Here is a 12035-nt window from a genome sequence, read left to right as displayed (position 1 = left end):
CCACTTGTGTATCTTTTCTCTACAGACAATTTTGTCTGTGGGCTGATGTGGCCATAAAATTTTAGTAGCCTTCTTCTGATGTCCGCTGCAAGGTTGGACAACTTCTCTGTGGTGTCTCTGTAGTGAAGCCTGTATCCTTTATCTGTGAGTTTTGGTCCAACAGTTTTCTTTTCCTCTGTGAGGATCTTCTCTAAGTTGCCCTTGGTGTGTAGCATCAGTGTCTCGCAGGCGTGTAGCACCTCAAGTTTGATTACAGTATTGAAATGATGAATTTTGATGGAGGTGGACAGACGCTTTTTGTTGTAGATACTCTGTGTTTTGTATAAGGCTCTCTCTATCTCCAATAACCTGGTGTTTTGCATAATTTTCTCCTTTCCTGTCAGTTCGAGCACTTCCCTTAGGTATTTAAAATGTGTTACTCTGTTGATCTTTCCATGTTTTGTGTTTAAATTCAGTATGCTGAAAACTCTGTTTTTTTGGAAGGAAATCTGTAGCCCTACTTTTCCTGCCCACTCTGAGTCCTTCTACCAGGCTGACTGCTGTGGTTTCGTTGTTTGCAAGTAGCACCAGGTTGTCCGTGAAGGCTAAACAGCCCATTTGCAGTTCATCCTTGGGTCATCCTAGTCCCACTGGCTTCCAGTATCCTTGTAATTTCAGCTCTTTCTTCCATACCTTAATTACTTTGTCCAACACTAGGTTGAAGAGGAGTGGTGAGAGACCATCACCTTGATGCACACCTGTCCTCATCTGAAATGGTTCAGAGATTTTCCCCCTAAATTTCACTTTTGATGTCGTGTTTGTCAGTGTCTGTTTGATCAGTCGCAGTGTCTTGTTGTCCAAACTTTGTTCATATAAATTGTTGAACAATGAGTGGAGGTCAACTGAGTCATATGCTTTCTTAAAGTTAACAAAAGTGCACATGACTGGTGTATTTCTGATGGCTTTGATTTTCAGCATAGTCTTCAAATTGAAGATTTGTTCTGTGCAGGAACGATCAGGTCGGAAGCCTGCCTGGTACTTGCCCATCTTGTGTTCCAGTTGGTTATGTGTCCTTCTGACTAGGCATGCTGAAAGGATCTTGTATGTGACTCATAGCAGGGAAATGTCCCTGTAATTGTTTACATCTGTGTGGTTGCCTTTTTTATGTAATGGATCAATCAGTGCGCATTTCCAGTCATCTAGCAGCTTTTCTGATGTCCAGATGCATGTGATAATCTGTGTGGGTTCTCTAAGCGAGTTTGGTCTGAGGGATTTCAGTAGGTCGGCCACTATACTATCTTCACCAGATGTTCTGTTGTTTTCGAGTCTGAGGATTTATCTGTGGACATCCTCTTGTATCGGGGGGGTAGTGAGTCTGTGTGCTACTCTGTTGGTTCTTCCTCTGTGAATCTCTCTGTGGGTTCTTAGTAAATTAGAAGTTTTGAGGAATACTGTGCCAGCACTTTGCAGTTATCCTTATTTGTCAGTGCCAATTTTCCATCACTTTTCCTGAATCAGAGGTTTGGTGGTGTGTGTCCTCAGATTTGCCCTGAAAACGTCCTGTAGAAATCTAGTGTTGTAGTTACAGAAGTTGTCTTCTGTGGAGTCCAACTGTTCTTTCATCAGTTTTCTCTTGTCTTGTCTGATAATTTTTGCGGTTGTTTTTTGTGTTTCATTGAGAGCCTGTAAATTTTCTGGGGATTTTTTGCTATTGTATTTCTGATATGCAACTTTCCTAGTGACGAGTGCATTCTCACAGTCGGTGTCCCAACAAGGGTGTTTGGTGTTCTTCTTCAGAGGAATGAGGGCTTGTGTTCATGAAACCAAATAATACCATAAAATTTAATCTGTTCCATGATAAATTTGTATCATTATTTGAAAGTAGCTTTTCCATAAGCTAACCAGAGAGGACATTAAACAGCCATGTAAAAAACCGTGAATCACTAGAGGGTTTAAAGTATCTTGTGAAAGGAAAAGGGAAGTGCATCTGTTGGTAAGAACAACTAGAGATTCTGCAGTAGTTACACACTGCAGAAACTATTCAAAAAATTAAGAAAGGTGCACACAAGTCAGAAATCAGTTATTCTGACAACAGACTTAAGGCTATACAGAATGTAGTGAAACTAGAGACACAACAAGTACTACAACAGAAAAAAATTACTATTGAACTGAATGGAAGGGCTATAAATGACATGTCACAGGTAGCAAATCTATTTAATAATTATTTCTTAAGTGCAGTAGAAAGCATGGGGACAAACAGTTCAGGGGAAAAAATCACAGCTTTATATGAAATTTAGAAAATTATACATACTCTCAAAAATAAAAGCTTATCTGTTGTTTCCAATGGAGTATTAAAGACTTGCTTCCATATAGTAAGCCTGGTCTTATTTGAAATATTTTATACATCAGGAACTAAAAGCACTTTTCCGGAGAGACTGAAATATGCCATTGTTAAACCTCTCTTTAAGAAATGTAATAAGAGATATATCAATAGCTACTGACCTGTTTCACTGCTGATATCATTTTCCAAAATTTTTGAGAAGGTAATCTAGTCCAGAATAGTACGAGGGTGAGTCAAATGAAAACCTTAAATATTTTTTTAAATATTATTTATTGTGCAGAAGTTGTACAAAGCTGTATCACTTTTCAACATAACTGACCTGTTTCACTGCTGATATCATTTTCCAAAATTTTTGAGAAGGTAATCTAGTCCAGAATAGTACGAGGGTGAGTCAAATGAAAACCTTAAATATTTTTTTAAATATTATTTATTGTGCAGAAGTTGTACAAAGCTGTATCACTTTTCAACATAATCTCCCCCATGCTCAAGGCAAGTCCTCCAATGCTTACAAAGTGCATAAATTCCTTTAGAAAAAAATTCTTTTGGTAGTTCGCGCAACCACTCATGCACTGCGTGGCATACCTCTTCATCAGAACGGAACTTCTTTCCTGACATTGTGTCTTTGAGTGGTCCAAACATATGGAAATCACTTGGGGGCAAGGTCTGGTGAGTATGGTGGATGAGGAAGATACTAAAAATGCAGGTCTGTGATTGTTGCAACTGTTGTATGGGCAGTGTGGAGGCTTGCATTGTCATGTTGTAAAAGGACACCTGCTGACAGCAATCCACGTTGCTTTGATTTGATTGCAGGCCACAGATGATTTTTTAGGAGTGCAGTAGAAAGCATGGGGACAAACAGTTCAGGGGAAAAAATCACAGCTTTATACTGAAAAAGAAACTCTCATAATATTTAATCATATGAAAGTATCATCACTTTCTTTATATGAAATTTAGAAAATTATACATACTCTCAAAAATAAAAGCTTATCTGTTGTTTCCAATGGAGTATTAAAGACTTGCTTCCATATAGTAAGCCTGGTCTTATTTGAAATATTTAATACATCAGGAACTAAAAGCACTTTTCCGGAGAGACTGAAATATGCCATTGTTAAACCTCTCTTTAAGAAATGTGATAAGAGATATATCAATAGCTACTGACCTGTTTCACTGCTGATATCATTTTCCAAAATTTTTGAGAAGGTAATCTAGTCCAGAATAGTACGAGGGTGAGTCAAATGAAAACCTTAAATATTTTTTTAAATATTATTTATTGTGCAGAAGTTGTACAAAGCTGTATCACTTTTCAACATAATCTCCCCCATGCTCAAGGCAAGTCCTCCAATGCTTACAAAGTGCATAAATTCCTTTAGAAAAAAATTCTTTTGGTAGTTCGCGCAACCACTCATGCACTGCGTGGCATACCTCTTCATCAGAACGGAACTTCTTTCCTGACATTGTGTCTTTGAGTGGTCCAAACATATGGAAATCACTTGGGGGCAAGGTCTGGTGAGTATGGTGGATGAGGAAGATACTAAAAATGCAGGTCTGTGATTGTTGCAACTGTTGTATGGGCAGTGTGGAGGCTTGCATTGTCATGTTGTAAAAGGACACCTGCTGACAGCAATCCACGTTGCTTTGATTTGATTGCAGGCCACAGATGATTTTTTAGGAGATCTGTCTATGATGTATTTGTTATTACAAATTTAAGGGTTTCATTTGACTCACATTCGTTTCTCATCTTAGCAGCAGTAATATGCTGAGCTAATAATAAACTCACCAAATCACAGTTTGGATTTCAGAAGAGTTGCTCTACTGGGAATACCATTAGATGTTCACTCCCAAAATTTTACAAGTACCAATTTGTATTTTCTGTAAATTGTCTAAGGCATTTGACTGCGAGAATCACAGTATTCTCCTAGAAAAATTTAAGTTTTATGGTGCTGATGGTACAGCCAAACAATGGACAACATCATATCTAACCAAAAGAATGCCAAAAGTTGTACTTAGTAATTCAAACAATTTGATGTGCTTCTGGACCTGGGGTACCCAAAGGCTCAAGCTTAGATCCATTATTGTTCCTCAATATGTAAATGATCTTCTGTATAATATACAGCAAGCAAAATTAGTTCTGTTTGCAGATTTTGCTAGTATTGTAATCAATCTAAACATATATTCAAAAACAAAAGAAATCCTAAAAGTATCATTGACTGGTTTTCTGTGAATGGTCTTGCCCTCAACACAACATTGTCAGTTCTGCACATCTAGGGGTACCACATCAGTTATAAGTGTATGACATGGTAAGGAAATAATAAATCGGATGGAAACTTTAGAATGCTTAGGTGTCCATAGTGATGAGAACAAACTCAAGAAAGCATATTTTGAAACTCCTAAAAACTCAGTTCAGCCACATTTGCAGTCAGAATCATTGGAAATCTCGTGAAGTGAGATATCAGGAAGTGGATATATTTTGCATATTTTCATTCATTAATGTCATATGGAGTACTATTCTGTGGTAATTCATCTTTAAGGAAGGAGGTCTTCATTGCTCAAAAACATGCTGTAAGAATAATATGTGGTGCTTGCCCATGATTATCTTGTAGACATCTGTTTGAGGAGTTGGGTTTTGTGACTACTGGTTTGCAGTATATTTATTCCTCATCAAGTTTATTGTAAATAATCCTATACAGATGGGTGCACAATGCTGAAATTTTTAATCACTCGCCCAGTGATATAAAATGTCTGACAGGCAGCAAAGCAAAATTTGGAAATAATCTGAAGAAGTTTCTTTTTGACAACTCCTCCTATTCTGCAGAAGAATTTCTGTTACTGTAATGTGTAAAAGTGGTAGATAGGAATTTACTAACTCACATCGTGGAGTGAATGTAAAATGACTCATTCCTCTTCATTATGATTTATCATGCAAAATGATAGATGGATTATGAAACTAACTAACTTTTGATGTAGACCCTTTAACCCATCTGCCAGTTCGATGTTTACATTGTATGAATATAAATAAAGCACGTTACTCCATGAAAATCCTTGTTTTCTTTTACTTTTGTACTGGAACTGATGCAGCAGACACAGAGGAGAGCACATATCTCCTACTTTTGTGAAATTAGGAACAAATTCAGTGGAATGGGTTTTGGTGCCAGTAAAAGGACATCAGGTAAACATATTTTGAATTGATATCTCAACTGGTCCAAATAATAAACAATACATCTAAGAACATTAGCAGAACCATTAGAATGTGAAGACAACAGCAGATGTTAAGAAAACATACCATGTGAATCCATCAGTCCCAGTGGCAAATGAGATGACCTCCAACAGCCATGTGACACCCATGATGAGTGACAGCTTTGTGTACAGCTGGCATCTGCAACAGATGTAACATTCAAAATGGTACAGCAGCTGTATTAAGCTTGGTCTATGGCAGCTCAAAGAGCTATTATCATCGAATTATTTCTTCTTTACTTCTGCGAAGCTTTTAGGACTTGCAACACTACTGTAATAATTTAAATAAGACAATTTTCTGTAAGCAGTCAGTACAAGTCATGCAATTCAGATTTTTATTAATTTTTAAATATAATTTTGCCAGTGTTTGCAATGTAATTTGAGTCTCTCTCTTTATATACGTAAAGAACAACGTGAAACAAATCTATGAAAAAATATGACTGTGTTACACTGTTTCAGTAGGAAGTGCTTTTTTGGGAACAGTATAGTAATTGTGGTAAAGTAGTACTTGAAATCATATAATTTAGCATTTTGCCATTATTAAATTGAAGAGAGTTCAACAAATAATGACTTCAAATATTCAGGCTTGTCTTTTAGCAATTGTGAGAATTAGTTATGAGAAATCATCATGTCTGTGTGTAAACTCCAATAACAGTGATTAATGATTTTAGTAGAAACTAAGGTCACCCATATGATAATTTACAGGGGGGAGGGGGGGGAGGGGGAGGGGGAGGAGGAGGAGGAGGAGGAGGGTTTATGGAGTATTTTTAATGTTTTGGAAGACTAATGGTGAGTTGTTATTTGTTTTTTCATGTATTTTATTCAAGTACATAGGTTTTACTAAGATTTCCTGTTCATTTTTTATGCACCCAAAATGCTCGTTCCCCTGAGCCCAGCTTGACAAAATTCCAAACAAAAATAAAATAAAAGTACTGAGATTATTTTGTCACTGCATATTCCATCGCAGTTATCCCGAAAAAACAAAGTCACACTTCTGTCGCTGGTTTTTGCCAACGTACATTCCCACTAATTGCACAAAAAAATCTATAACACCTATATGCTCAACAAATATCAAATTCTACTTTGTCACAAAAAGTGTTTTCAGTTCACACAGATCAGAATTGAATAAAATTGTGAAAGTGATACATTTCTGAGTTTTGTACATTACCTGAGCATAAGTGGCCGCCTCAGATCCATATGACTAAATGGCAAACTGGGTGCATTGTCACACAGTCTTAGTTGCAGATTGCCTATCTAATGTGTTCCAGGGGCAACAAAAATTTGATTTCAGTGTTTCATATAATTCAAAAAGCAGTCATAATCTACTAATTAAGAGGTATAATCTTATGCTAAAGGTTTAACATGGTAAGACAGGTAATTGCACGTACAGGCTCTGTCATCTTGAAGCAGTGTAAATCACGGGGTGCAAATTACCCAGACAATATTCATATAGATCTGAGAATGAGAGCACTTAGCAACTTCCAACAACCTTTACACACAACATCAGCCTTTTTTCCCCACTGACATCTCCCACAAATTAATAATAGAAAAAAAAAAATGATTACCGCTTAGTATATTTGTGATGTTCATGCAGTAGAACTTCGGCATCAGGTATGCCATTTAATTTATTCCTTCTTTACAACTGACTTCACAATACATTTTACAGACAATATCTACATATATCAATGAATGTACTTGCAAAATTATATCATTGTATGGTGCAAGTTAAGGAGGTATGATGTCAAATATTGAGATGCGTGACAAACAAGCTTTTCCTTAAAATGAAGCACAAATAACTGACTATACTCATTCAATGTTTCATAACAAGAGTACTTACTGACTGTCAACAATGCTTTTCTAAACTTTCTCTCCATACATTCTTCACATAAAATACTGAACTCAAACGTTTGAAGCTGTTTTGTATATAGGAGTTCAAGTCTTTAAAGAAACAGGAATGGGGAGGTTTATATGAGGGAACTGAGACAATCTAATAGCACTTTCTAGAGCAGTACCATATTAAAAATAGGAAGCCACATGTGTTGACAAATTCTGTGCTAGAATGTTTCTAATATGTGGCAAACAGGTGTACATCTCGTCCAAATCTGCTATTCCAGCAACTGGCCACCACTGGTGATGCACCCTCCAGGAGTACTGGATTCATCCATAAACACATTAAAGAGAGTGATCACCTGTTAGTGCTGCACAAACACCACTTTGCACTTGGCACTGTTCATATCATGTCCCCCTAGGTTTAAAACATCCAACCATAAAGAAAATTTATATGCGCTACCTCCACTGGAGCGAGTCAGTTTATTACTATATCATTATTGCCAGTAAAAATAAAAGTAAAAGATGATTGAATATAATAGAGGGAAACATTCCACGTGGGAAAAATATATCTAAAAACACAGATGATGTGACTTACCGAACGAAAGTGCTGGCAGGTCGATAGACACACAAACAAACACAAACATACACACAAAATTCAAGCTTTCGCAACAAAATGTTGCCTCATCAGGAAAGAGGGAAGGAGAGGGAAAGATGAAAGGATGTGGGTTTTAAGGGAGAGGGTAAGGAGTCATTCCAATCCCAGGAGCGGAAAGACTTACCTTAGGGGGGAAAAAGGACAGGTATACACTCGCACACACACACATATCCATCCTCACATACACAGACACAAGCAGACATTTGTAAAGGCAAAGAGTTTGGGCCAAGATGAAGTGTACAAGATTACAACAGACGGAATTGAATGAGGTGGTACAGTGGTTGAGATGTTGGATTTTTATTCTGAAAAAAGCAGAACCCTCATTTAGATCTGATCCTACTGATATTTTCGTTTTGAAGATCACCTAAATTTCTTCGGTCAAGTGCATGATCACTCTTCAACAGGTCACATCGATTCCATTCCCCGGCCTACTGCAGCTATCATATCTCACATAAGTGATGAGTTCCGAGTTTCCTTCTGATGTCCCAAATTACATATTCATAACCATGTATGTATTTAACTGATTATGTTAACTGAGTATACTATCACTTATCAGATTACAAAAAAATATTTATTCAGTGTTTGCCAATGCCTGTGTCCATGTGATGGATGGTTACATCTATCCAAATGTAACATAATGATGTAAATCTACATAAAGACCAGTTATTTTAAAGAACTGCAACTTGCCCTGAAATCATATTCACCAATGTAGAATAAGCTGTATCATAAATGCTGCGCGTGAAGATGATTCTAATAACAACATTTCTTCTTTAGTGGTTTAGTGCGAAACTACTTTCAGAAAGATTTTTAGCACATGGCACTAGTAGTAATACTGAATATAGAACTACATCTAAATGCAACACTGGTTCTATGACTCTTAAGAGCATCAGTCATGGCAATCCATGCTCGCCAAGTCCTCTTGTGGCAGTCATCATTTGTCCCTATCATATCATACATGAAATTTGCATTCAGTTTGTCAATAAAAACTACTGGGTATCCCCTAGATCAATGGTTCTAAAAGGGTGTTCTACAGAACCATAGGTTTAGTTAGTATTTAGTGTTTTAGGGGACTAAACTGTGAGACAATCCAAGATTCTGCAGAGTCAGGATTCAACCAACTGGTAACTATGTTTATAGTTAAATTAAAGTAATTCTGAGAGTTGGTGCAAACAGTGCTGTGAGAAGATGTTCACACAATTGCCTTTCAGCAAAATGACAATCTGATATTTTGATTACAATAAGTAAAATACGAAAATAAAGTAAGATGGGCAAAAAGTATTTGTACAAAATCAGTTTATTAGAAATGAAACTGACACCTTGCCTAGTATGGTGTATTGGAGCTGCATTTTATGACTGTAATGTACTGACATGTACAGTGCAGATAGATTTTCAGAATGCAGGGGTGAGGGGGAGAGAGAGAGATAGAGAGAGAGAGAGAGAGAGAGAGAGAGAGAGAGAGAGAGCACACTCTTACTGTGTCACGTGTCACACTTTACTGCTGCAACTTGTGTGTGGCACTTTAACATATGCTGGAAGATTGTTCAGTACACCCAGAGTCCATTTTGATGAGCCAACCTCCTTCTCACAAGCAGCACGCAGCCAGCTGAAAATGCCAGCTATCTCAGTGGTGCAGTGCAGTGAGTCTCCTCCAAAAGTCAGTACAGCTGCAGCACTTCATCTGGTAATGAAAAACACTAAAGCACATCTTCAAACATCTGAAAATCAATTTTTTGTGTGTGCCTCAATGTAATAAATAATGTCTAAGAAAGTGATCCCTGAAATTTGTTAATACAATGAGCCTATTTTCATTCTGAGCTGGTGATTTTATTAATAAATATTTAAATATAATGGGCAGTCAAATGAAAATGAGGCAAATGAAAAAATAATTAAACTGTTTATTATTTTAAAAGTAATCACCATAATTGTTAACACATTTATCACAGTTTGAGACATGACAGTGAGTGCCTTTGTGCAAAAATGCCTGTGGTTGCCCATGGAACCATGATTATACCTAGCCATGCAATTCTTCATCTGAAGCATATCAACAGACATGAGTGTTTTCTTCAGGGCTCCAAAAATATGGAAACCACATGTAGAGACACCAGGACTGTAAGGAGGCCGTACAAAGGCTTCCAAGCAAAACTTCTGTGGGTGCGCCCACATGTTGTCAAGGTTGCTTCGGCTACAATGCAGAAGTTTTACTTGGGAGCCCTTACAAATTTTCCATGCAATCCTGATCTCTCCCCATGCAATTTCTATATTTTTGGAGCCATGAAGAAAGGCATACATGGTTGTTGATTTACATTTTGCTTTGGACTAAGAGGTGTATGGCTGGGTACAATCATAGTTTCGTCTGCGACCGCAAACATTTTTCCATGAAGGCTCTGACCTTTTTAGCTCACAGTGGAATTAATGTGTTACTTTTAAAATAATAAAGTTTACTTATTTTTTAAATGTCTTGTTTTCATTTGACTGTTCCTAATACAATTTGTATTCTTTTCTTCAATCTAAGCTTGTGATTGGCTGAAAGCAAGGGGGAAACTACCCATTACTTTTCCTGACTGCATGGTTAAATGCAGGTGGCATCCTCTTGGGCAAAATGTTTTGGAGGTAAAATAGTACCCCACCCAGATCTCCATCCATGTGGCAACTACACAGGAGTATATCATTATCAGGAGAAACATAACTGCCACTCTGCAGATCAGAGTGTGGAAAGTTAGAGTCCTTAATCAGGTACCTAAGTTAGAAATTTTTAAAATACAAATGGATAGTTTGAAGTTAGATATAGTATGGGTTAGTGAAGTTCAGTGGCAGGACAAACAAGGCTTCAGATCAGGTGAGTACTGGGTTGTAATACAAAATCAAATACAGTACATTATTACATTCCACCCCGGACTTTCCAAAATCAAATAAAGGTAATGCAGGAGTAGAGGTCTAATAATAAATAATGAAATAGGAATGCAGGTAACCTACTATGAGCAGCATATGAATGCACTATCATAGACAAGACAGGCACAAAGCCAAAACCCACCACAGAAGTACGCATCTATATGCCAAATAGCTCTGCAGATGAAGAGATTTAAAGACTATATCATGAGAGAAAAGATGGGTTGGGTTGTTTTGGGGGAGGAGACCAGACAGCTAGGTCATCGGATTAGGGAAAGATGGGGAAGGAAGTTGGCCGTGCCCCTTCGAAGGAACCATCCTGGCATTTACTTGGAGCAATTTAGGGAAGTCACAGAAAACCTAAATCAGGATGGCCAGACATGGGACTGAACCGTCGTCATCCCGAATGCGAGTCCAGTGTGCTAATCACTGCGCCACTTCACTCGGTAAAGATAAAATAAATTATCCAGACAGCTAAGGGAAAGGAAAATTTAATTGTGATAGGTGACTGGAATTTGGCTGTAGGAAGAGGACGACAAGGAAAAATAATGGGAGAATGTGGACAGGGGGGAAAGGAATGAAAGAGGAAGCAGCCTTGTAGAATTTTGCAGAGCATAAAACTTGGTTTGAGAATCATGAAAGAAGGTTGTACATGTGGAAGACACCAGGAGAACTGGAAGGTTTCAGATTGATCATTTAATGGTAAGAGAGCGATTCCAGAACCAGATTTCGTAGTCTAAGACCTTTCCTGGGGCAGATGTGCACTCTGACCTTAATTTATTGATTATGAACTGCAGATTAAAAATGAAGACTGTGCAAAAAGTAGGAAATTATGGAGAAGAGAGCTGGATAAACATTTGAGAGTTTCAAAGGGAGCATTAGGAAATGATTGCCCGATACAAAGGAAAAGAATACAGTGGAAGATGAACAGTTAGCTTTCAGAGATGAAATAGTGAAGGCAGCAGGATGATCAAATGGTTAAAAAAAACAAGAGCTGGTAGAGATCATTGGATACCACAGGAGATATTGTATTTAATTGTTGAAAGAAGAAAATATAAAAATGTATCAAATGGAACAAGTGAAAGGGAATATAGATGTCTAAAAATGAGATGA

General features: G+C 37.4%; 1 protein-coding gene across 1 annotated transcript in view; it reads right to left on the bottom strand.

The window, feature by feature from the left end:
- LOC126257778 (probable G-protein coupled receptor Mth-like 10) overlaps positions 1–12035 on the bottom strand; it is a 283999-nt gene that overhangs the window by 14000 nt on the left and 257964 nt on the right. The window contains exon 6 of the mRNA XM_049955589.1: positions 5601–5693. Coding sequence (XP_049811546.1) covers positions 5601–5693 — 93 coding nt within the window. The remainder of the gene's footprint in view (positions 1–5600; positions 5694–12035) is intronic.

The sequence above is a fragment of the Schistocerca nitens genome, chromosome 1 (genome assembly GCF_023898315.1).
Source record: "Schistocerca nitens isolate TAMUIC-IGC-003100 chromosome 1, iqSchNite1.1, whole genome shotgun sequence".
In the NCBI taxonomy this organism is placed as follows: Eukaryota; Metazoa; Arthropoda; class Insecta; order Orthoptera; family Acrididae; genus Schistocerca; species Schistocerca nitens.
The sequence above is the reverse complement of the archived record's forward strand: the minus strand, read 5'-3'. Positions and strand labels throughout refer to the sequence as shown.